Genomic DNA, 27,509 nt, shown 5'->3' with positions numbered 1-27,509 from the left:
GGAAACGAAGTTTCGATTTTGTTCATATTAGTCACTAAACTTTTTTTCGTTATTTATTTGCCACTAAACTATTGAAACTGTTCACATTTTACCCTTATGACCGACATCAGCTAGTCATAAGGGTAAAATTTGAACAATTTCAATAGTTCAATAGCAAATAGATAATGAAAAAAAATTTAATGACTAAATGTGACAAAAATCGAAAGTTCGTTACCTTTTCAAGTTAGTATCCCATTATTTATTTTCTTAAAAAAAACCCAAAAAAAGGTAGATTACTCGATACCTTAATCGTTAAATCCCCCACAAACAAAGAAGAGGATAGAAATAGAAAGGCATAAGAACTGTGTCTTGCGTCTCTGTGTTTCATCTTCTTCACACAGATACACACGAGAAACAGAGATGGGGCTGCAGTGCTGTTTTGGTGGAACTACGATTCAAACCCTAAAACTGGCGTCAATTCCATACATGACGTGTTCAACATCATCGTCACTGCGATCCTCCGCCGCCATTTCAAGACGTTTAACTCTCTTCAAAACCCTATCCGCATCTCTCTCACGCAACTCGACACACCGGTTTCCGTTCCTCATCAGAGCACTATCCTCAGCGGCGGCTTCTGCACAACCGGTTGCTGATTCCACTACCATTGCTTCGGTGGATTACTGTAATACTTCCTGAATCTTATTTATCATTTTCCTTTCTGCCATGCATTTTGTGTTTTCCTTGTTATTTGTCGAGAAAGCTTGAGCTCATAATTACTATTGTCCTTTCTGCCATCCATTTCACCACACAATTCATAATCTGTTCTTCGAAGGAAAATGATTGGGCATAGAATTGGGAATGTGGAATCCAATCATTTTTTTTTTCAATCTCTAAGTTATTTTCTGACTCGTTTTTGGTAATGAAATACAGCAGTTGTGAAACCTCAATGGAAAGCAGCAATTGATTTCAAGTCTATTCTAGAGAACAAATCGGCAGTAGCAGCAAACCTCAAGAACAGGAATTCCACAGCTAACCTGGAATTAGTCATTGAGCTTTACGAGAAGTTACTGCAACTTCAAAAGGTTAGGGGTCTATCAATTCAAGGATGAAAGTTAGCATTGAAGTAAATAGCGAATATTGTTGTCTTTCAAAAGATCACATATTATCAATTTATGATTCTTCTTCATATCTTCTCAGAAAGATTGGTTTATTGTCTTGTAGCTAATTGTTGCTCGCAGATAGCAGGAAGTTGAAGAGCTCCGATATGAAAGAAATGCAGTTGCAAACAAGATGAAAGGAAAAGTGGAACCATTAGAGCGTCAAAGACTCATAGAAGAAGGTATACTCTATACATACATTTCTATGTCACATTCTCATATTCAAAATCTATGTTCTTTAGTCTTTACTCCCTCTATTCTCATACACTCCAAATGGAATTTTTTCAGGAAAGAATTTGAAGGAAAAACTGTTTACACTGGAAGAAGATCTTATCAAACTTACAGATTCTCTTCAAAGGGAAGCACAATGTATCCCAAATATGACACATCCAGATGTCCCAATTGGAGGGGAAGATAGTTCAATAATTAGGAAAACTGTATGTCTCTCTTTTCTTTTTCTACCTAAACTACCCTCATTGTCTTATTGGAGTCTCAGTATCTACATGATCGTGTAGATTGGTGTCCCCCGTGAATTCACCTTTCCTATCAAGGACCATGTACAACTTGGGAAAGAGCTCGATCTTTTTGATTTTGATGCTGCTGCAGAGGTATTTTTTCAAACTAATGGTATTCTAATGATATAATCTTTACGATTATATACAGATTTATGTAACAAAGATTCAACCTTTTTCCTAATTTATGGAACAAAGTAGTTCTTTTTTTTTTATATGAAATATGGAAATGCGCTCTGTTTTGGGATCAAAAGATGCAATATTTTGCTAGTAACATGTTTACACTGTTAAAACATGGTTGCATACTTAGGTATAATATTGAAACATTGTTGCATAAATTGAATGAAAATGCTATTTCTTTCATTATAACCTTTCATTTCTTTATATAGGTTAGTGGATCAAAGTTCTATTACCTAAAAAACGAAGCAGTTTTATTAGAAATGGGTCTTATAAACTGGACTCTTTCAGAAGTAATGAAAAGGGGTTTTACTCCTCTTACAACCCCAGAAATTGCTAGATCCTTAGTGGTTGAAAAATGTGGCTTCCAACCTCGTGGAGATAACACTCAGGTAAATAAATTATAAATATTGTTGTTGTGATTGATATGTTGAAATGACATAAATGCCCTTTTCATACTATGTTAGTGATTATTATGTTTTGGGGGCTATGTGCTGCAGGTTTATTCCATTGAAGGCAGTGATCAATGTCTTATTGGGACTGCAGAAATCCCTGTTGGAGGAATACACATGGACTCCATTCTTGCTGACTCAGCATTACCTTTAAAGTATGTTGCCTTTTCCCATTGCTTTCGTACTGAAGCAGGTGCAGCTGGAGCAGCTACTAGGTATTTTATTAATATTATTGAACTCTATTATCCTCTCATTTATTTGTTTATTATAACATTCTACTATCTATTTTTTTCTATTATGACATTGTTTTTTCATTTTAAACAATTGTATTTTAGAAATCTACCCTATTTTGGCATTGTACTTTTATTATTTTTCCTTATTAGGACTTTGAACTATTAAAAATATAGGAATATTCCATAAAAGTCCTTATATTTTGGCCTCATAATCTATTTAGTCCTTACCTTATATATATATATATATATATATATATATATATATATATATATATATATATTTTATTCAATTAACTCTTGAAAACCGGCAATTGTCTTCGTTTTGACCCTTTTACCAGGTCTGAAGGTCACCCCACTTTCAAAATTTACACTTTTGGCCCAGGTTTTAAATTTCATTACAAATTTGGTCCAAAATTTACACTTTTGGCCCAGATTTCAAAAATTTGTTACGAATTCTTACACCTATTTTATAATAAATGCATTTGTTTACAAATTTGTTTTTATAAAAAAACCAAATTTAGGAAGAATTCTTAAAAAATTTGAAATCTGGGCCAAAAGTGTAAAATTTGGACCAAATTTGTAATGAAATTTAAAATCTGGGCCAAAAGTGTAAATTTTGAAAGTGAGATGACCTTCAGACCTGGTAAAATGGTCAAAATGAATACAATTATCGGTTTTTGGGACTTAATTGAATAAAAAAATACACAAGGACTAAATCGATTATGAAGCCAAAATATAAGGACTTCTATTGAGTTTTCCTTTAAAAATATAATACCCAATCATTGCTTTATATCTGACAAAATGAAAGTAGGATGCTATAATAATAAAATAAATAAATCTCAAAAGTACATTGCTATTTCATGCATTTAACCCACAAAAGGTTGGTATTTCTTGCATGTTGTGTTTTAACTTTTAACTAATTAGTGATATGTTTAAAACAGGGGTCTATACAGAGTGCACCAATTTAGCAAAGTTGAGATGTTCATATTATGCAGACCTGAAGAAAGCAACACCTACCACCAGGAGCTAATTGAAATCGAAGAGGATCTTTTTTCAAAATTAGGACTTCATTTCAAGTATAGGATTTTTCATAAAGTTTTTAATTATTAATAAATCTTCATCACACTCACACAAAATATAATAAAATTAATTTTCATGACAGAACATTGGATATGGGAACCGGGGATTTAGGTGCTCCTGCTTACCGTAAATTTGATATTGAAGCCTGGATGCCAGGTTTAGATCGATATGGAGAGGTACACTCTACACTTGACACTTTATATATATATATATATATATATATATATATATATATATATATATATATATATATATATATAATTTCTCATTATAACATTGTAGTTTTAACTTATTATTATTTTTTTCCTATTAAGACATTATACTTTGAATAGCATCTTTTTGTATAATTTGTAGGGTTAATCTCATAAAAGACCTTATATTTTGTGTTTTTTCCGGATTAAACCTCAATTTTTTTTCCTGAAAAAGGCCTTGTATTTTTTTCATTTTTTTTTCTGATCTGGCCCCTTTAGTCTTTTTTTTTTTCTTTTTTTTTTCTCAGAAAAAGTTGTGAAATGTGAGGGTTTGTTTGATAAAAACTAAAAAAGTTGAGGGTTTATTTGGAAGAATTTAGAAGGTTGAGGGTTTTTTTTGAAAAAAATGAAAAAATACAAGGCCTTTTTTGGGTAAAAAATAAATTTGAGGTTTAATGTGGAAAGAACACAAAATATAAGCCTATAAGGTCTTTTACGAGATTAACCCAAAATTGTATAATCCATTGAAAAGTTTTTTTTTCACATGGAAGGTTAGGTGATGATTTTTTCAAGTGCTTATTCTTTTTATTTATTTGTTTGTTTTACATTTTACACCATATTTATATTTATAAATTAAATCTATATTATTTTTTTTTTACTGGTTTAATCTATTTTATTAAAGGGTTAATCTTATAAAAGATCTTATATTTTGTGTTTTTTCCGGATTAAACCTCGATTTTATTTTTATTTTTCTGAAAAACACCTTGCATTTTTCATTTTTTCCGATTCGACCCTTTTAGTCATTTTTTTTTCTGAAAAAACTTGTAAAATTTGAGGGTTTTTTCGGAAAAAACTAAAAAAGTTGAGGTTTTATTCGGAAATAGTCAGAAGTTTGAGGTTTTTTTTTTCGGAAAAAAAGACAGAAGTTGAGGGTTTTTCGGAAAAAACCAAAAAATACAAGGTATTTTTCAGGAAAAAAAAATAAAGATCGAGGTTTTATCCTGAAAAAGTACAAAATACAAGGTCTTTTATGACATTTGTTTTTAAAAAAATGTCATAAAAATATATCATTCAAAAGCATCTTTCAAAACAAAACAAAATGACATTTTTAATACTGCATGCTTAAGAAACAACTTATTAAATGATGGGATTTCTAAAACATCTCATATAGATCATTGATTACTTAATTAACTTTTAATAAAAGGTTTATGATTGGAAAATTCTTTAATAATATATTTTTGTTAAGTAAAAGTCAGTGGAAAGCTGATGCGACAAAAGTAAAAACCTTTAAAAAAGTTAACCATGAGAGATTCTCTCGTAGCAACGAAAATTGATTTGTATTTGGATGACATTGCTATGATCTGTATAATCATGCAGATATCGAGTGCATCGAATTGTACAGACTACCAAAGCCGAAGATTAGGAATCCGATTCCGTCCGGAAAATCCAACAAATCCCGGAAACACAAAAAAAGGAAACGCCCGGAATCGGAATCTGACACCACCGGAATTCGTTCACACACTAAATGCAACTGCGTGTGCGGTCCCACGTATGATTGTGTGTTTGCTTGAGAACTACCAGCAAGAAGATGGAACCGTTATTGTTCCGGAACCATTAAGGCCTTTCATGGGTGGGATTAAATTAATAACCCATAAATCAAAATAAACAATAAAAACAAAGGCTATGTATTATTTTCCAATTTATGGTTGAGTATTCTAGTTTTTTGGCTAGGGTGGATGAAGAGGACATTACTAAACTTGCTATATTATTTGCATTTATGGGTTGTTGAATTCTTAAATCTATAGAAACTAGTATTCACATGTAACACCTAACTTTTAATACTCAGCTTTTAATACAAGGTACATCAAAAATTTTTCACTTCCGATACAAGTTGTTATCAACATGATCAGTTTAAAGAAAATTTAATATAATGATATGAGCCGCGGGTATTACAATCTCTCTTTTTCTATCCTTGCACTGGTAAAACATATGTTAACAAAAGGATAAGTTATAAAGAGTTTAATAAGTAATTCTTATTTCGAGCACATAATAATCATTGTTTGTATATACATCAATCATACACCGTTTAGTTTTTCAAAACTCATTTATAAATTAAGGATTCACAACTCAAATCATTTTTTTAATTATAGTTTTTCAAAACTCATTTATAAATTAAGGATTCACAACTCGAATCATTTCTTTAATAATAATAGTAATAAAATTACAACTATTTAAACTATCATTAGACTCTCACAAAATATTCATTTTCATTCTTTTTATTTTTAATTATTATTCTCATTTTCGTAGGTAATTGATCTTTCAGTGTTTTGAGTTAAATAAGAATGTAAGACCCAATATGTGAAGGTCACGATGTGAGAGGTACGATTTTACGATGTGAATTTAGTCTGAGATACGTGGCTTTTTTAAGGCTAACGACGTGAGGGTTAGGGGCGTACGATGTGAGATCAAGCTAACCCTAATCCAGTGTTTTGCTCCCTATTTAAGAAAAGTGTGTGTGTGTGTGTGTGTGTGGGGGGGGGGGGGGTGGGGGGGGGGGGAGGGGGCTAGGGTTTTAACACCCTCAGTCTTCATCACCTCCTTTCCGCCCAAATCGTTATTAGCCTATATTATTGATCTTAACGGCTCTTTTGGTGGTTTTGGCTCTTTGAAGAAGGAGAAGAAGACTCCTTGGGGGCATCCTTTTGGCCATCAAGCTTCTACCACTCCAACTTGCAGTGCTTTTGCACCTTTGTAAGTCCTAAAGCTTCGCCTTTATCTATTATGCATGCTAGATCTAAGATTTATGCTTCTCTTTTCATGTTTGGGTGGGATAACATGCATGTGATCCATAAAGTTAGCAACTTTATGGATCATTAAGATATTTTCTTTAGGATATGCTTCAGATATGAGCTCTGGTGTTGGTTTTAGACTCCATGTAACACCTAGTTTCTAGAACGGATCAATTTAGGGATTCAAGGAGTCAAATGAATGGTTTTTTTGGGTAAACCCAAGTATCATGACGTGACCATGGAGAGGCCACAACGTGACAAGTGATTAAATGAAAATGCTGATTTAAACTGAGCTCACGATGTAAGACATATGTGCTCACGATGTGAGATGCACTGCAACACAAGCCCATGATCTTTTAGAGTTCTCTTCGTATTTAAACCCCATAAACTTCATTTTAGGGTTCCTTAACAACCTCCTTCGTCCTCAAACACTGAAAAACCATAACCCTAGACTTTTCTTGTGATTTTGAGCTTTTGGTGGTATTTTGGTGTCTAGAAGAAGAACGGATCACATTTGCAGGATACACCCAACTTGAAAGCTTCATTTGTATCTTGTAGCAACATCTTTGGACCAGTGTGAGTAATCAAGATTCAAGCTTTATGATTCCTTGTTGCTAAATCTAAGGTTTTATGCATTTTTATCCATGGATAATTGAGTCAGAGTGTTGGGACTCTATAAAGTTAGTAACTTTATAGGTCCTTAGAGTCCCTTGGTGATTATATGTGATGGATCTGAAGTTTGGATGATGTTTAAGCTCATGCTTGAGGTTTTGACCTCATTTTCTTCATAAATGACCTAATTTGAGCTCAAGTCTTGCATTGGACATGCAAGACCTCAAAGCATCAATTTTTATGGTCTTTAGGGGTGTTAGGAATCCTTCTGGAGAAGATGGATTAGTGGCTTAATGTATTAAGAAGCTTATGCATCAAGATGTCATTCAGACTTATTTCGACGTGAGACCATGCCTGTCACGTCATGAGGATCAAGTGTCTCGATTATTTTGTCCTTTAGTGGCTCATGATGTGAGAAATAGATGGTTACGCCCTGAGGGGCAGTTAACAGTTGACTTTCGTTGACCGTTGATTGTTGACTTTTTGATCGGTTTGACTTTGGGTCAAACTTGAAGGATTTGAGATGTTGATTAAGATTCTTCCATGTTTTGGTGCTAGAGGGCCCGTGGGAGCAATCTGTGTAGAAAAGGAAGTACATCATAGTGTTTCTGGGTTCTTCGTTTTAAGTGAGTTTTCCTCAATGTACCCATTGGTAAAAGCAACCAATGCCGACCTACTAGTTTTGGTTATCATTTTAGTAGAGGGATGCCATAGGGACTGTATGTACTCATGTGTGACATACTGAGGACTCTTGATCTAGGCTTTGTTGCATGTTCCTTGTTTGGCTAGTAGTGGAGTAGTGTGTTATGAGGGGTCTAGTAGGCGGTAGTGAGCTGTATGATTGATAATCGCATGTATTATGTGCATACTTGATCCTTAAGTATTTATATGTTGAAATATGGTAGCGGATGAGGTTGTGGCAGTCCTATTATGTGCTGTAAGCCAAGATACCAGGTGTGTGTCGGCTGTAAGTCGTAGGCACAGAGGTTTGGGAAGAGTGGTTAGGTTGAGGTGGCATGCCAACAAACCCGAGCATTCCATTCGAGAGACTATGGGCCAGGGGTAATCCAGTTTGATGATTGAGGACCCGATATACATGTTCGTTTTTTTGTGTGGGGTATTTTGGGGGAACCCACTAAGCTTCGTGCTTAACCAGTGTTATTGTTTTTCAGGTATCATCGCTTATCGTGGGAAAGAGAAGGCATGACTGTACACATTCATTAGAAACAATGAAATTACGCGTTATTATATTACTTTGATTTTCAACAAATGTAATTTGGAACAAACGGTTTTCTTAATACAGAGTTTCACATTAATAAAATGAAAATTTTTGGTAGTGAAAATGGGATGCTACAAGTGGGTATCAGAACCTTGGTTTGAGGGATTTGGAAGAACACTTATGTGAATCCAAACTCAAACTGCGATCCGAGAATTTTCACAAAATGTTTTTGAAAAAGAATTTATAATTAAAGGGTTAGGTTAGGGACCTGATTATCGCTTTGAGATGGATATCTGATGTAGAGGGATGTTGCTACACGTGTTCGTGTCCCGAGGACCAGAAGGTGAAATTTATGCTTAATCTTCTTCGTTGGGGTGCGAAGACTTGGTGGGAGTTTGTGACCCAGGGATTTTTGTACGCAGAGCGAGCTGTAGTGACTTGGGATTAGTTTTTGAACATGTTCCGAGCATAGTATGTTCCTATGCCGGAGCGAGAGCAACTGGCACAGGAGTACCTGTCGCTTAAGTAGACGACTGAGTTGATGATGGAGATCACCAAGATATTTACAGAGAGAGCTATATTCTGCCCATAGTATGCCACTTCATAGTAGGTCCAACTATCACGACACTTGAGTATGCTTAAGATGGAGATTTGAGAGTTCGTATCGACTCAGCCGTATCGGACCTTGATTGAGTTGCAGTCAAGCGTCAGAAGGAAGGAGATTGAGTTGGAGATTCAAAGGAATGAGGAGAACACAACTTCAGGGCAATATCAACCGTCATCCAAGCGGTTCAAGTCCGCCGAATCGAGTTCCGGACCAGTTGAGGGGAGGAGTTCCAAATGTGGTAGCTATGGAAAGTTTCATAGTGGGAGGGGATGATCTTTTGCATACCATAAGTGTGGCAAGGATGGAATTTTGTAGGGACTGCAGGCAAAGTACGTAAGTTTGTTTCCATTGTAGCTAGGAGGGCCACATTAGAGCTCATTGTCCCCTAATTATTTTCAGCGAGGTTTAGAACCCTACACCCTTAGCTTGGTAGTTACCTGACAGACGTTATGGGACGCCCGGAGTCCCGGAGATAGAGGTTTGAGTTATTAGTTCATCGATTTGGTTGGGTACTGCATTGTTGATATCCTTGTATTTCTTTTTATGCTTTGAAGTTCAGGTGTAATCTTGAATTATCAGTTGAATGGAATCATCTTATTTAGCTATGGTTTTAATTGATTTCTTATTATGAATCAATTGGTATTTATCCTTGAAGCTTTTGGCATGTAAGTTGTGTCACACCCGTTTTCCTGGATGAATCAAATTAGGGTTTCAAGGAGTCAAAGGTTGGATTTTGGAAGAATGGAGCCTCACGAAGTGACGTTTAAGTGGTCACGACGTGAAATGAGTTTATATGAAACTTTTCTTCGAGATCGGTCTCACAACATGAGACATAGAGGCTCACGACGTGAGAACTAATGCAGCCCAAGCCCATGGTCTTTTAGGGGTTCCTTTGTATTTAAGCTCCTCTAAACCCATTTTAGGGTTCATTATCAGCCTCTGAACCCTCTTTCACCTTAGAAAAACCCTAGTCTTCATCCTTTGCTTGATTCTTGGACATTTTGGAGCCTTTATTGGTTTGAAGAAGAGAAGAAGAAGAAGGTGATATTTTGAAAAGGCTTGCTAGGAATCATCACCATCATCACTTCATATTGTTTTTGGACCCTTGTAAGTGTCAAAGCTTCCATATTTATTGTTGTTTGTGGGAAGATCTAAGTTTTGTCCCACTTTTCTCATTGGTTGAGCAAGTTTGAATGGTTGGAAACCATAAAGTTGGCAAATTGATGGGTTATAAAGTTCCTTAGAGTCTCATGAAGTTCAGATCTAGTGAATGGTTGGGTTTTGGAACCTTACATGAAAGTTGGATGCTCTTTTATTCAATATTGGTGCCAAATGAGATCTAGGAATGCATCGGACATTCATGCCACAAAGCATTAACTTTTAAGTGTATTATGGAGTTATAAGACCTTCTAGAAAGTTAGAGTAAAAGGAACCTTACATGACCCTATTTTCTATTATGCTTCTTGGAGCGCACGATGTGAGAGGAGGCTGCTCATGACGTGAGACCAACTCTAGTGACTTATCATATCTGAGTTGGCTAAGCTGAGTTAAGATGAGTTGGAATTGGACCGAGTGAATTCTTATGACGTGCCCAAGGGCTGGTCACAATGTGAGGCTAAATAATTGACATTATGGGCTGTTGACTTTGAATTTGACCTGGGTTGACTTTGGGCCAAGATGGCTGATTTTCAGTATGTAGTCTAAGGCCGAACTTTGTATTTTGTGATAGGAGTGTGGTAGTGGCAGTTGAATGGCTTTGAGCTGAGTATTAGTCGGCTTTGTGATTCATGTGAGTTTCCTCAGTGTACCCGTGGGTCGAAGTCATGAATGCGACCCACTAGGATATGTTATGTAGAATGCTATCTATCTTCGTGACTCTTGCATTTTTATATCAGGCTAGGCCTACGGTATTTCGAGATACTCCTATTGTATATCGGGCTAGGCCCATTGTATCTTGGGCTTGACCCATGGTATGACGGTCTAGGCCTATTTGTGTGCTAGGTTGGGCCTATTGATTTGGAAGGTCTATACCCATTATTATAGGTTGGGATTGCTAAGGGATAGGCCGAAGGATATGTATGGTATGTGGTATTTTGGGAAACTCACAAAGCTTTATGCTTATGGTTTCATGTTTATAGTTTTAGGTACTTCTAATACGAGAGGGAAGGGCCCGATATGACTGCACAACATCCCCCATAGTTTATTCCGCATTGATAAATTTTGCTCTGATGTTCAAATACTATTTTTACCTTGAATGGTGTTGGGAGCAATTTTTTATATGATTTATTGTTTTAAAAATGAAAAATTTACCTTGGATTTTCGGGATGTTACAAGTTGATATCAGAGCCTTGGTTTGACGGATTCGGGCACACTCTCAGGCGTGTTTGAACTCAAACTGAGGATTTCTAAAATCTTTTAAAAGAAAATGATTTCTAAAAAGATTCTTTTTATAAAGAAAAAGGGGTGTGATGCGTGCAATCAGCTGAACTCAAGTAAGTGATTCCCAGAATACCCATACATGTTGATATGTTATATGATATGAATGTTCACATGTTAGGATAAGGCTAGGGATACTTTCAAGAATTGCATGATAGATTTGCCTGATATGTGATGCCTCGTAGCCTAGAGGGAATTGGATGCTGTGATAGATATGGAAATTGTATTGGTAGAAGCTATCACTAAGTATATGCTTTAAAATTGTATACAGTTAGGATCATACAACCCTAGAATGACCAAAATTTCCTTATTTATCGATCCTTGTCTGGTTGTGGTCCTAGGGTAGAGTCTTTCATTTAGCAGTCTCTTTGATCCTGTATTGTATATAATTTTCATGCATAAGGAAACCGACAATGAGAGTAAAAGTTCCTAGCATGGTAGTAGCAAGTGAGCTTAGGATGTCCTTTTTTGATTTGTGGCTTGGAGTGTTACTGCATGGATGCTACTTGTTTTGTGCTTTGTGGGACTCTTATTGATGTGAGTTAACCATTAATTGAACACGTTAAGTCACATGCTGCAAAGGTTAAATTATCTTAGAGTGATGGATTTAGCCCTATTGCACAACTCTTGCTTGAGTCTAACAATTGTGGGTGTTAATTCTTTTACTCAAAGGATTATCTAAGCTTTGTTGCATGTGATTGTATTCATGAAGTAGTTAGTTGACATTAATGGGAGTTCTTCATCAGCTGATGGCAGGGTGAGGTCGGGAACCTACAAAATCCTAGGAAGTGTTTTAGTAGGTTTGGATGCGCTGTTTAGCGAGTGCTTGGACTACCAGTTTGAGAGGGTGACTTAGAGGATTCAGGATAATTCTTGAGGAAAGTATGGATATGTATGGAAGGTAGTATTAGGACTGTACTACTGAAAACATATAATCCATACTCGAATCAAGGAGAGCCATGAAGAATATAGGAAACCTGTAAAATGAGGATTTTTTGGGTATGTTTTGATCATTTGTATGATTGATTTTTAGAACGGTGATGATCACACATGAAGGTTGTTCAGGTTCTGGTACAGGCTTAGGTGAAAGTGTTGTGTCGGTGAATAAACAAATGTAGGATTTCATTTAGTAAAAGATCACCCGTTGTATTTTGGAGTAGACTCCTGTGATATTTGGTACTATCAAAGAGGGGATCATGGAGATTATGGAGGAGCATCAGAATGCATAATGCTCTGGGATTATGGAGATACTTGATGGGAAACTCAGGGCCTTTCGGGTCAAGATTGAGGCATGACAGTTTAGAGCGTAGACTCCCTCTTTCCGGGAGTTCAAGGCTTGTTGAGCTCCGAAGTTCTTTGGGGCTAAGGACCCCCATGCTAGCTACCAATGGATTACTGACATAGAGAATTCTCAATGGACGAGTTTCTACCCTGAGGAGGCAAAGGTGGGATTTGTATCTTGTCTTTTGAGGGACTGATCCCATGATTGGTGGGAGGAGGTTAGTAGTGCGTTGGGATCTGCAGCCATGGTGGCAATGTCCTAGGAGGTGTTTATCACATAATTCTAGGAGGATTTTACACCAGTAATAGAGGTACAACAGTTAGTGAGGGAGTTTCAGTATCTTCGTCATACTACTAAGACGGTGGCAAAAATCACTGCCAAGTTTCGAGAGAGGGCTTTGTTAGTTCTGAAGTATGCGATGGATGAGGAAATCAAGAAGGCGAGGTATCATGATATGTTGAGGGATAAAATTAGGGAGTTTGTGAGCTTATCAGGGTGCAAGAACCTGAATGATATGATAGCCATAACCTAAGTGCGGGAGATTGATTTGGAGCACCTTGGAAAGAGGAAGCCTGAGCAGGTTCTGACCGTAGTTGGCCAGGCGAAGAGGCCCAAGTCTCATGATATGCAATTGGGAGGCCATCAGGGCCAGGGCTATTATGCCAAGTGTGGGAGGACCCATGAGGGGAGCTCTCATGAGAAGGGTAGGGGTTATTTCATCTATGGTTAGACTGTTCATTTCAGCAGGGATTGCCCTCGAGGATCGATTCTGATGTGTTTTCACTGTAATTAAGTGGGCCACAAGAAGGCTGATTGTCCGAGACTGATGAGTTGAGCTGTAAGTGCACATGCTCCAGTTATTTTGAGGAATACTGATGGTCGTGAGGGCATGATAGAGGCACCATCAGTGAGGGGCCAAGCATTGTAACTATAGGCAGGGAGACCAGAGTTCCATTGGATGCTGTCGCGGGTATGTTTCATTTTTTTCTTTCTTCATACCTTATTATATATATATATATATATATATATATGCTATTGGATCATGCGATGTATGTGTAGGACATGGTTTTCAGTTTCATTCTCTTTTTTTGCCTAATTATTATTATTGAGGGTTGTCATATGTCATTTTGCATACCGAGATTTAGGCGTAGAACACATCTTGTTGAGATGGAATTAAGTTGTCAATCATTTTGTTGTGGGCCCTTCATGGGAGCAAACTAGGAGTCCTGCTTGGAGGATCAGCAGTCAGATCGGCGTGTAGGATTAGCACAATGGGTCATAGTTGTTATAGTGCAAGTTTTTTTGGTCATTAGAATTCAATATAGTTGTGGGGTGTAAGGGACTTGTCATAATACAAGTGCAAGGGAGTCGCTGCTAGGTTCTTGTCTTCAGGATGGTAAGTGAGGTCCTCATATTGAAGCTTTCATGAATGGATCTCATGGAAGCTGGATGTCCTTCCTTCTAAGACAACGAAGTCAGATTTCATAGATGCTTGTGTCTCTCAGGATGTATGTCAACTGATTGTTGATAGGCTTTTGACCCAATTGCTACTGCTAGTAGGGTAAGAGCGGTAGTGACCTATCACTCTAAAGTGTGGGTGAAGAATTGGTTGCATGTGCATGTTTAAGTGTTGGGTTTTTCAAAGGAAATTAACTTGTATCTATGGGAAATGTTGGAGTAACAAGCTTTGTTAAGTACTGGATCACAATCAGAGTAGGGAGACTCTGTGATCAACAGACCAAATCCGTGTGGTAGATAAGCGAAGGTAGCCTTTATCAGTTAGACTCTTGGACCGGGTCTCATTGTAGTACCAAGAGTGATATTGTCAATCTTAGTGGATGATTGGGACTTTATATCTCAGTATAGTAGAAGGTCAGCATGGATGCAGGAGATCTTGGATAAGTGAATCTTCAGTTATTGGATGTGAGCTACATATGGGGATGGCGCTTAAGGGTGAGACTCGCGATGGAGTCAACTTTGATTGATGAAAGGCGTATTCGACAACATTAACTAGTCATGACTTATTTCTTTAGGGGTGGCATCAAGATAATGTAGAATCAAAAGAATTTAGTTTGATTTGGGATGCAAAGTGGAGTCGTTGGACTATGTCTCACAGTGGTTTTGTATGTCAGGAAGTCATATAAGGTATTGGACTTCTAGATTTCAGGGTGACGTAGAGATAATTATGTTGGATTAGGTGTCTAAGCCCATAAATATAATTGGTATAAACTTGAATTGATGGTAGCATAGTCCTTTTGGGTTTCCTTCAAACCTGGAAATCGAAAAGGATGACTGTTAGAGAGAGAAGAATGATTTATTAATTTATTACTTGGTTAACAAATTAATTTGAAATAAAAAAATGATTTATTAATGTATCATGGAAATAATATATTATTTAGAAATAATAATGTTTAATTAATATTTAATCAAAAATTAATTTTAGGATTAAAGGAATTAATTGAAACTACAGGGACTAAAGGTGACAATGTTTAATAGTTGAAGATTGGACAATTCTAGAACCTCCCTATAGTAGGGGGAACGAAATCTTGATGCTCATAGCATTTCCTTGGGTTCTAAGGGTGCCTCAGATGCCTTAGGATGGAAGTTAAGGAATTATGGTTATCTTAGATACATCTGCCTTATCCAATACCTTCCTAACACCTATATAAACCCTCCTTAGGGTTAAATTTCGGCCACGAGTCCTCCAAGAGAGTAAGGGCCGGAATTTCTCTTCAAGTATTCTCTCTCTATAGTATTCCTTGGTTGCTTGAGTTTGTTTGTGAACCATTAGAGGCGCGACACTTGTGGCTCTTGCTACTAAAGGTCTTTCAAGCAAGGATTCAAGATTATTTACAATAACAATCTTAAAGGTATGTATTACAAACCTATTATGTGATTTTTGATTATTATCCATAGATCCATGGTTTATGTTTTGTTGTTCATTATTGTATGTTCAATTAGAGAAAGTGTAGATCTTCAATTAGGGTTGCATGTATAGGATTGTATGTTTTGCCCATAATCCATCAGTGGTCTTAGAGCCTTGGTTTATTTTTCTATTAAATAAATAATAATATGAACTTGAACAAGTAAGAGAAAATATAATTGTCATTATGTTCTTCGAACTCGACGTGTTGGACTGGAACTCGGTGAGTTGTTCCTCCAACTCGGCGAGTTTATGCGTCAGATCTTGATTTCAGATTTTATTGCCTAACTTGATTTATTTGGTTAATATTTGGTAATTATCTTTTATTAAATCTGCCATAATCCGATTTTTGGTAAAGTTAGATAATTACATATGACCTAACTGTTAGGAGATAATTATGAATTGGATAATGTTGATTTTATTTGATTATAATTATCCTTATGGATATGATTAATAATTTAATTAATTGTTTAATTAAAAGATAATTAATATATCCATAGATGGTTACTAAATAATTAATTTGATTTTTAATCAAAGTTAATTTTAGGGTGTTTGAAATTTAAATTAAAAGGTTTAATTTTTGAAATTAAAATGTAAATCCTAAATTACATTCTTATGGATTTTGTTAATAATTTAACTAAATGATTAATTAAAGGATAATAAATAAATCCATATATGGTTTAAATTTAATTAAATTAAAAGTTTAATTTATTAAAAGATTAAACCCTTGAAAATTTAAAATTCACCTTAATATATATATATATATATATATATATATATATATATATATATATATATAAAATAGTTTAATATATATTATACATATAAGAAAAGTCAGTCGAATTGCTAGTACGCCTCATTCACGAAGCCATACTATAAGGGGATTAAAGGAAGCGGTCTATAAAATGAAATCCATTGGGTATCCATTCTTACCCACCGTTCTCTTGTATAGTGGAGGGTCGTTACTTGAACGGCTTCTAAAATCCCATTCTTACTTACTTTAGGAAAAATGTGAATTTGATGCTAACCCATGAAATTACACATTGCACCTTATTGGTCGCTAGTGGAGCGTGTGTGGTTAATTTGCAGACTGATATGAGACTAATATTGTTGGCAATGGGTGTCTCGTAAATTATTGTTGAGAGTACCATGCTAATTTGCATGGTGATTCACATCTCGTTTGTGATCCTTGACCTCAGTCACAAAGTGAGAGCATAATCGAGATCAAACATATCATTGAATAGTTCAATGAATCTCAAAAGATCTAGGAGTTTCATAAGATTGAAATTGGTAGATGCTTTATCTACCTAAAATAGATTCGAATTTGATTACAGAATCCCTCTTCAGAATTCGAATCGAAAACATGGATCCTAGCCTGGGTTAATAATTAAGGATTAAAATTAACTAACTTGAATTCTCTTTTCTCCTATTATAGATGTCAAGTTCAGCCATCAATGGTCTTCCTCATCCTTCTGGAAATGTTTTTCATTCTCTATCTGAAGATGATGATGAGTCAATGAATTGAGTATGAAATTAATCAGAGTTGATATTGAATAATGAATGAGTAATTAAACACAATATGTAAATAAGATTTTTCTTCAGCTCAATTACTCTTTAAGTGTTTTACAGAGAAAATAGACAATGCTATTCATGTTTTCTAACTTTAGTAAGTGATCCTATTTATAGGATACACAAAGCATACAAAAAATATACTAAGGCATTAACACTTAAGCTTCGTACAAAAGAGCCCTAGTAAAATACATTACAATTCATACGAAGAGTACAAAATAAGCTTCGACTAATTATAACAAAACAACCCTTACAATCTGTCACACCCCGAAAACCTAAGGCGGAAACATTTCTGGGGTGGACTCCATGTTGAGTATCAAATCCAATGCACATAGGAAGCAAAGTAAACAACCATTACATTACATATTAGAATTTACATCTGTTCCAAAAGTAAAGTATTACAAGTGTTATACATATGTATATATGAACAAAAGTAGAGACGAGTTTTCTGTGCGCTCAGTCTTCTCCAAAAGGATCACTGGGTACCTGTCTAATATGGACCTGAGAATACAAGCAGTTTGAAAATCAGCATAAAGCTAGTGAGTTCATAAGAGGTTTGTTTTATGAAAATGTACAAGTTTCCTTTGGTTTCCGAAAAAGTTTGTTATCCAAGAAAATCCCATATTTTCTTTAATAGTAGAGTTTTGTTATCTGTTACGTTACACGATTTTGGTTATGTATAATTGTTATCCCAGGAAAATCCTATATTTTCCTAAATGTAAGTTTAGTTATTGAATTCCAATGTAATGTTTGATTACCTTTCGTACTTGTTATATTAGCTAGGTATTCTGATATCCTAATGGTGTTACACTTGAATGTACCTAGACACGTGACTTCGTATTCATATTCTTATTCTTGATCATATTCACATTTGTATTCGTATTTATATTTGTAGTCCTATTCGTATTCGTATTCACATTCATATTCACATTCGTATTTGTATTCCTAGTCCTATTCCTAATCCTATTCGTATTCACATTCGTATTCGAATTCGTATTCGCATTTATGTTCGTATTCCTAGTCCTATTCCTATTCCTAATCCTATTCGTATTCGTATTCGCATTCGTATTCGTATTCGTATTCGCATTCATATTCGTATTCCTAGTCCTATTCCTAATCCTAATCCTATTCGTATTCGCATTTATATTCGTATTCCTACACCTAATCCTAATACTATTCATATTCATATTCGTATTCGTTCTAATTGATGATTAGTATGAATTATTCGTAGATTATGAAATATAATTTAGATTGTAGCACTTTATCAAGAAATCTATGATTAGTCTGAAAGCTAACTTCGTAATTCGAACAATTTGATTAGCACAGTTTTCGATATTAGAAACATACAGAATAAAAACATTTGAACTGATAATAATAAGTTTGAGTACAAGATTTCCTTGTACTTTTGCTTGTATTCCCCCTGAAAACAGTGAAAAACATTTGAAAAAGGGTAGGGGTATGAACTCACCGGTCGAGAAGCGTGTCAGATTGGATGCTAAGTATCGGTTTGGGGCTTGATAACGCGTGTGGTTCCTATGTAATATGAAATGATATACAAATGTATCTAATTAGACTTTAAATCACTAATTAGATATGATTATACACTCCAAGACGCGAAAACACTTCAAATCAAGTGTTTGGAGTGACCCGGGTGACATCTAGGGACGTATAAGGCTTGGATATGGAGTTTACCCATCAAGAGTAAACTCACAAGAGGGTTTACGGTCCTAATGACCCATTCCCCATGAGTTTACGGCTGTAAACTCATGGTGGGGTGTTTTATGGTGCTAGATGGCCTTATATGCCTTGGGAAAATTAGCTAGGATGGAATCTAGGGCTTAGGAATGGATTAAATCCACATATGGACCATGTAATGGAGTTTATGGCCTAAGAAGATGTTCTTGGGAGGTTTACGGCCTTAAACATCCATGGGGGTAGTTTTGGCATGAATTAAGGTCCTTAACTTGATTGTGGTTGCTTCTAGACTCATTTCTAAGGCTCATGGTGTGTTTAAGTGGCATCTTGACACATAAAAGTGAGTTTAAGGTCTATGAATGAGGGTTTACGGTCGAAGCATGTTCTTGGACCGTAAACTCATGTATGGTCCCTTCTTGTATGATTTGGTGCTTCAAATGATGGAGTAGAGGGTCCTAGACATGTTAGGAAGCTTGTGGTGGTGTTTAAGGGGATTTTTAACACCTTAAAAGGAGTTTATGGTTCATGCATGGGGGTTTATGGTCCAAGAAGGTTATTGGGCCATAAACTCATGTTTACACATCAAATGCCATGATTTTGTCGTCCTTGGTTCATGCATGCAAGTTTCTAAGTCGAATCTAAGCCCTAAAAGTGTTTTGGAAGGGTTTTATGGCACAGAAACCCCATTTTCATGAGTTCATGGCCTAGTGATGTTCTAGGACCGTAAAATCATGCTAATGGTCCTAATCCTCATAAAAATCTCGAATTTGAAGGCCAAAGATGTTAAACTAGAAGCTAGGATAATTACCTTGATGTTTTGAAGCTTGATTTGGGTGTTTTTGGCTCAAAATCGGATTTTAGAGAGAGAGTAGAAAGAGAAAGTAGAGAGAGAGTGGAAAAAGCTTCAAATGAGGCTCTATCAACTTTATATATGCTGAATGTTTGGGACACAGTAGAATTCTACCCGATACTGTCGTCAATCGAGACTTTTGGTCGTACCCGATTTAATTATTTTTATAACTCGACGGAATAAAATATTTATATTTCCAATTAATAAATTGGGGCGTTTGATCTCTAACGTATTTGGAAAATTATTAAGTCATAATAACAAACTTAAAATAAATGACTTAATTTAAAAACGAACGGAAACAATTTAAGACGACGAATTTTTTTACGACGTATCGGGTTGCAGCGGCGGAACGAACTTCGGGTTGTCACATTATCCCCCCATTAGAGGGAATTTCATCCAGAAATTCAAATTTTTGATACAACTCGCAGAACTGGAAAGAGGATACAAATACTTTTGTTCTATCGGATCATCACACTTCCAAGTGAATTCGGATTCTCGCATGGCATTTCGTAGAACCTTTCACTTATTGGGAGACGGCTTGTTTCATGCATTTAATCTCTCGCTCTATGACTTCGAGTGCCTCTTATCATGAGGTTTAGACTTTCGTTGACTTCAGCCTCATCAAAGGGATTACTAGAGTTTCATCAGATAGACACTCCTTAAGGACAAAGACGTGAGAAATAGAGTGAATACTACTAAGTTCTGAGGGTAGTCGGGATTTGTAAGTTACGGAATCGACCCTAATAAGGAATTCGAAAAGTTATATGTACCTTGGGATACACATTTCAGAATGTTACACGCCTTCTTTCTCATGGTTGGCTACCTTGATGGTGGACGTTTCAGTTACTAATTGAGGACTATGATTATGAAGTGGTTCGAATGCATAGCTAACAGTTTAGCTTTCAGAACTAGAATTGAAAAGGATTACAAGCAGAAGAGTTTTCGAAGAGGATTATACCTGTGGAAACGGTGGGATCGATGGATGCCTCCCCTTCCTATAGCTAGGAATCTTCCAGTGTTGCCGGTTGTTGCTGCATTGGGGCAGTTTCTCTTATAATGCCCGACTTTACCACAACTAAAACATGTCTGTCTGATGCCTACTCCAGAAGTTTGATTTGTTGGTGTTCTACAACTCCGCGCAAGGTGACCCTGTTCACCATAATTTTTGCAAAATTTCACACGAAAGGGATCGGGGATGTAGTGGTGGTAACTGCACTGGTTACACCACGGGAGAACATCGACATATCCGGTTATAGGTACTTGGGCTGGGAAACCTACGATAGAAACAATAGCAGCGTGGACCGCCACCATCTATTGTTTCTTCGAGAACTCTTGTGACGGCTCACATTTCTCCCCCGCCTCCCAAAACTTTCTTTTCTCACCACTTCTTTCTGTCCACTCAAGAGTGGTGGCTGCTTCCTCTACATCCTCACTATGGTCGAACAAGATTTGCGCTAGGCATTTGGCGCTGTCGTATGTATCCGACTTCGCAGCTAAAACGTTCCCTTTGGTTGGTTGGGTTAATCCCCATGTGAACCTCTCAATCTTTTTACTTTCCGGGGTAACCAATCCCGGACAGAGAAGCGCTAAGTCATTAAATCTGGATGTGTAGGCGGCAATATTGGAACCTTTCATCTTCAGGTTCTAGAGTTCATGCTCCAGCTTCTGAATTTCACCCCGAGGGCAATACTCTGCGTGCAAAAGTTCCTCCATAACTTCCCAACCCATAGCATTGGCTACAAGTAGAGTTAGGGATTTGACTCGGCCGTTCCACCAAGTTAGAGCTTTATTGGTGAGAGTGCAAGCGGCAAATTTCACCTTGTCGGATTCTGAACAAGCACAGATCTCGAAGATGGATTCGATCTTCTCTAACCACCGATTTAGAGCAATGACACCTCCTGTGCCATCGAAGAATGTGGGTTTTGCATTCATAAAGTCATTATAGGAACACTCCTTTCGGTGTCCCTGGCTACCTTCCTGGTTTTGAGGCTGGGAACCACATCCTGAACTACCAAGGTTCGTTTGCGACATGGCTATTGTAAATGCTGCAGTTAAAACTGTCTGAAGGGTTACCAGATCGATTTGAAGAGAAAGTGGTGGTGGAGGAGGATTGTTGTTGGTCTTTGAGCTGGGTCTTTTTCTTGGAGGCATCTTGATCTAATAAGATCAGGAAAGAGGGGATGGCAAGACCTTCAAATTGAATCAAGAGATATGATACAAGGGATATCCCTTTATGATAGACATAGAATTCTATTAAGCCAGAAAGCAGGAAGGAGTTATCAAAACAGATAAATTATCGCTAAAGGAATGATTGAGGAGCAACGCTCGGATGAGAATTTCTATAACGGATTTGGCTCGAGAAATACTCCTATAGTATTTCTTGTCTCGTTGCAACGACGGCTCATTGTTTGGGTATTGGGTAAGTTTTAGGCATGCCGCACACCACAGTCACTCCCAAGCACATGTTGGCCGTGTCTTGAATGAATATAGTTAGCCAGGCTATATTGATCCTAGACACGACTACATAACTGCCCAGGTTTAACCGCAACATACAACACCCGTTTACTTATGTTTTGTTCTACTTGTAGTTATGGATCTTGACGGTTAGGTATACTTGTATACTTTTGAAAATACTTATACTTTGAAGTATACTTTTAGTTCAGAGCACTTAGGCCCCTTAGTGTTTATAGTCTTATACCATGTAAGGTCTGGTATACTTAGTTCACTATAAACAAGGGCTCTGATACCAATCTGTCACACCCTAAAAACCTAAGGCGGAAACATTTCCGGGGCGGACTCCATGTTGAGTATGAAATCCAATGCACATAGTAAGCAAAGTAAACAACCATTACATTACATATTAGAATTTACATCTGTTCCAAAAGTAAAGTATTACAAGTATTATACATATGTATATATGAACAAAAGTAGAGACGAGTCTTCTGTGCGCTCCGTCTTCTCCAAAAGGATCACTGGGTACCTATCTAATACAGACCTGAGAATACAAGCAGTTTGAAAATCAGCATAAATCTGGTGAGTTCATAAGAGGTTTGTTTTCTAGAAAATGTACAAGTTTCCTTTGGTTTCTGAAACAGTTTGTTATCCAAGAAAATCCCATATTTTCTGTGACAACCCGAAATTTCCATTCTATACAAACAATATCATTTCAATAGAAGTTATAACAGTCATATTCGATTTTCAGACTTTTCATATAAGTTGGAGTAATTTAGGGTTTACACTTCAGTAAACTTCAGGAGAGTGGATGCACTACGGTTTTGTGCAACACTATTATTCCAACACTCGGATATATTAGAAATCAATTCCGGAATAAAAATATTTTCTGCCAAAATATTTCAGGACTATAAATAGATTTCTGAACTAAATTCATTCATTATTCACATTTCCAACTAGAGAAAAGCCATTTTCTCTCTCACGGATCTTCGGGTTTTCATCCCAAATCGTGAGTCTACTTTCCTAGATGTGTTTTAATGCTTGTTATATGCTTAATAACATTGTTCACATGTCAAATATGTAAGATCCGGGAGTTTACCGCCCAAGAACGTTCTTGGGGAGTAAACTCCAAAACGAAGCCTAAAGGCTATCTAGTCCCGTTTCCTTGTTAGGTAGCTAGTTAAGGACATTGTGTAGAATCATTTGAGGCTAGAAATCAATCAAGAACACAAAGCTTTTGGAGTTTACGGCCCAAGAGTTTCTTGGACCGTAAACACCAATTTCAAGGGGCTAAATGAGCCCTAAACACCCCTAAGGCTTTAAGACAATTACCCTCTAATACTTGTAGCTAATTTGGAGACTTAAACTCATCAAAATCATCCCTTAAAGGGATTTTACGGCCAAGGAATATCTCTTAGGCCGTAAACTCGAAGTAAAGGCACAAAAGTGTGCCTAAAGTCCCCTTTAGCCTTAAACAAAAACCTAGAAGCTATCCTTTGTGTGCAAGAGGCTTAAAAGAATTAAAACAAACACCCCATAGGAGTTTACAGCCGTAAACTCTAGGGTTTATGGTCTTTAGGCCGTAAACTCCTCAAAGGAGAATTCTAGGGCCCTAAACTACCTAAAGGATTAATCTACCAATGCTAGGCTTATTCTAGAATTCATTTAGCACACTTAAACACCCAAAACCACCAAGACAAGAGTTCACGGTCGTAAACTCAAGGGTTTACGACCAGAAACTCCTTGTGTGGAGTTTATTGGGTGGTAAACTCTTATACAATGTCCTTGGAAGCTTTTCAATCCTTTTTCCTTGTCCCATATCGACTTAGATGCAACCCTTAGGACCTATAACACTTATACAAAGTGTTTACATGTTCCTAAGTGTCCCAATTTATTTCATTAAGTTATTAATTGGCTAATTAGTTATATATATGCTCATTATATGATAACTAGGCTCGTGCGTGTGAACAAGTCTCCGTTTTCCACCTAGCACGGTATCCGATACTTCAATCCAATCCACTCACCACAAGTGAGTTCATACCCCTTTAATTAACCTTTGAAATGCTTTTAAATGTTTTAAATACTTTATGGGGGGGGGGGGGGGATACAAGTTAAATACTTTTAGTTATTACATCAATCACATGTGATTACATTAATCACATGCGATTAATAACTAGAAAACCAATGATTTTATCATTGTTCAAACTGTTTATCAAACTGTTTTACTTCAAAATGTTTTACAAACTCTTTTACTTATCAAATGCTGTTATTAAAATTTGTTTTACTTCTTATAAATTGCATGCCCATATATGTATAGATATATAAGAAATGTTTAAAGGGCTCAGGAAGGCCATCCGCCCTATTTCCTTTTTCTCGATTTGGATGTGGTCTGGTGGGATTTTGGGTAACCGTCCGAAGGTCGTTTCAATATTAATTATATATCAAATATACATGTATAGACATAAAAGTACTTCCATATTCATACTTATCAGTACATCATCAGTAAGTTACCATCGGGGTAACATAGGATCATACTACTACAATTTCTAGATAAATGAGTCAGTTCATTCATGAGTTAATACTTATTACTACGAGAACATATACAACTATTCTAGAAAGAGAACATATACAACTATACTAGACAGAGAACATATACAACTATACTAGAGGAAGAACATATACAACTATACTAGAACAGTTCATTTCATTACATATACAAGAATACGTTAACAATTATGATCCACTGTATCCGAGCATGCCTTAATTGTCATGGCCCATGTTGTAGCCAGAATTCTCTTGGAGGGAGAGCGTGATTTTGCGTATAGATCTATACTGGATTGACTATTCTACACCTTGCTGCTAGCTACAGCCGGACCTGCAGGTCTGCGGGTGCCAAACGTCATTCCGTTATTACGACCATTCGTATGTCGTTGTTACCAGTTGATAGTATGGTGCAATTTATCACATGATACCTTAATATAAATCCGGTTTAAGGTAGTTAGTACAACAGTAGTTCCTATAATACAACACTACCGTACTACATTAATTTACTCTTTACACAATTAGTGATCTTTTCACTTAAACAATTATGTACAAACTATATTTTGAAAAGGATAGTTGCACTTGAGAAAATTACACACTTTTACAGTAAACGAACATACAAAATAGTTAAGCCTTGGTAGAAGTCTACTTTAATAGAAAATATAGGTTTTTCTGAGAGATTTCAAACTTGTACAAACAGTTACATACATTTTACAAACTTACACTTGATACATGTTCAAACGTTTTTGGATGACAAATACCGACACTAAAATACTTATGAACTCACCAACTTAATGCTGATAAATCTTTCAAAATAACTTGTATTCTCAGGTCATCAGTAGACAGATACCGATGCCAACTTTCGAGAAGATGGAGCGCATCCAAGACTCATCTTATTATTTTGATATACATTATTTTTGGTGTCTATACTGTACAGAACACGCTTGTATTAAAATTATATATTTAATGCAATGGATGATGTTGTTTGCTTATTTACATTTACTGTGTTGTGATACGTTACATGACGTCCTACGCCCCAGAACGTTTTCGCCGTTCGTGGTTTTGGGGTGTGACATTTTCTTTAATAGTAGAGTTTAGTTATCTGTTACGTTACACGATTCTGGTTATGTACAATTGTTATCCCAGGAAAATCCTATATTTTCCTAAAAGTAAGTTTAGTTATTGAATTCCAATGTAATGTTTGATTACCTTTCGTACTTGTTATATTAGCTAGGTATTCTGATATCCTAATGGTGTTACACTTGAATGTACCTAGATGCATGCCTTCGTATTCGTATTCTTATTCTTGATCATATTCATATTCGTATTTTATATTTGTATTCGTATTTATATTTGTAGTCCTATTCGTATTCGTATTCACATTCGTATTCGTATTCCTAGTCCTATTCCTAACCCTATTCGTATTCGTATTCGTATTCACATTCGTATTCGCATTCATATTTGCATTCGTGTTCGTATTCCTAGTTCTATTCCTAATCCTAATCCTATTTGTATTCGTATTTGTAATCGTATTCGTATTCGCATTCGTATTCGTATTCCTAGTCCTATTCGTAATCCTAATCCTAATCCTATTCGTATTCCTATTCGCATTCGTATTCGTATTCACATTCGTATTCATATTCCTACTCTTCCTAATCCTAATACTATTCGTATTCATATTCGTATTCGTTCTAATTGATGATTAGTATGAATTATTCGTAGATTATGAAATATAATTTAGATTGTAGCAATTTATCAAGAAATCTATGATTAGTCTGAAAGCTAACTTCGTAGTTCGAACTATTTAATTAGCACAGTTTTCGATATTAGAAACATACAGAATAAAAACATTTGAACTGAAAATAATAAGTTTGAGTACAAGATTTCCTTGTACTTTTGCTTGTATCCCCCCTGAAAACAGTGAAAAACATTTGAAAAAGGGTAGGGGTATGAACTCACCGGTCGAGAAGCATGTCAGATTGGATGCTAAGTATCGGTTTGGGGCTTGATAACGCGTGAGGTTCCTATGTAATATGAAATGATATACAAATGTATCTAATTAGACTTTAAATCACTAATTAGATATGATTATACACTCCAAGACGCGAAAACACTTCAAATCAAGTGTTTGGAGTGACCCGGGTGACATCTAGGGACGTATAAGGCTTGGATATGGAGTTTACCCATCAAGAGTAAACTCACAAGAGGGTTTACGGTCCTAATGACCCATTCCCCATGAGTTTACGGCTGTAAACTCATGGTGGGGTGTTTTATGGTGCTAGATGGCCTTATATGCCTTGGGAAAATTGGCTAGGATGGAATCTAGGGCTTAGGAATGGATTAAACCCACATATGGACCATGTAATGGTGTTTATGGCCTAAGAAGATGTTCTTGGGAGGTTTATGGCCGTAAACATCCATGGGGGTAGTTTTGGCATGAATTAAGGTCCTTAACTTGATTGTGGTTGCTTCTAGACTCATTTCTAAGGCTCATGGTGTGTTTAAGTGGCATCTTGAAATATAAAAGTGAGTTTAAGGTCTATAAATGAGGGTTTACGGTCCAAGCATGTTCTTGGACCGTAAACTCATGTTTGGTCTCTTCTTGTATGATTTGGTGCTTCAAATGATGGAGTAGAGGGTCCTAGACATGTTTGGAAGCTTGTGGTGATGTTTAAGGGCATTTTTAACACCTTAAAAGGAGTTTATGGTTCATGCATGGGGGTTTATGGTACAGGAAGGTTCTTGGGCCGTAAA

At 36.3% G+C, this 27,509-nt stretch overlaps 1 protein-coding gene across 4 annotated transcripts; it reads left to right on the top strand.

Moving 5' to 3' along the window:
• The first annotated feature begins 302 nt into the window (after positions 1-302).
• On the top strand, positions 303-5,663 carry SRS (Seryl-tRNA synthetase). 4 transcript variants are annotated; one of them, XM_078974311.1, is made up of 10 exons: positions 303-661; positions 913-1,061; positions 1,225-1,318; positions 1,425-1,573; positions 1,652-1,744; positions 2,038-2,217; positions 2,326-2,492; positions 3,452-3,586; positions 3,673-3,766; positions 5,159-5,663. In XM_078974311.1, the coding sequence occupies exons 1-10, from the start codon at positions 400-402 to the stop codon at positions 5,444-5,446; spliced, it is 1,611 nt and encodes a 536-aa protein (XP_078830437.1). In that variant the 5' UTR covers positions 303-399; the 3' UTR covers positions 5,447-5,663. The 4 variants fall into 4 exon arrangements, with proteins under 4 accessions (XP_078830437.1, XP_078830436.1, XP_078830438.1 ...); XM_078974310.1 differs by having other exon boundaries at positions 910-1,061; XM_078974312.1 differs by lacking the exon at positions 303-661 and having other exon boundaries at positions 921-1,061; positions 1,218-1,318.
• The last annotated feature ends 21,846 nt before the right edge of the window (positions 5,664-27,509 follow it).

Source organism: Lactuca saligna, chromosome 9 (assembly GCF_052625555.1).
Source record: "Lactuca saligna cultivar CGN05327 chromosome 9, ASM5262555v1, whole genome shotgun sequence".
Taxonomy (NCBI): domain Eukaryota; kingdom Viridiplantae; phylum Streptophyta; class Magnoliopsida; order Asterales; family Asteraceae; genus Lactuca; species Lactuca saligna.
The sequence above is the reverse complement of the archived record's forward strand: the minus strand, read 5'-3'. Positions and strand labels throughout refer to the sequence as shown.

Excerpts from the sequence above, each read along its gene's own strand:
- SRS (XM_078974310.1), top strand. The coding sequence starts at position 400 with ATGGGGCTGCAGTGCTGTTTTGGTGGAACTACGATTCAAACCCTAAAA. Across the intron at positions 662-909 it reads CATTGCTTCGGTGGATTACT|CAGTTGTGAAACCTCAATGG; the intron begins GTAATACTTCCT and ends AATGAAATACAG. Across the intron at positions 1,062-1,224 it reads AGTTACTGCAACTTCAAAAG|GAAGTTGAAGAGCTCCGATA; the intron begins GTTAGGGGTCTA and ends CGCAGATAGCAG.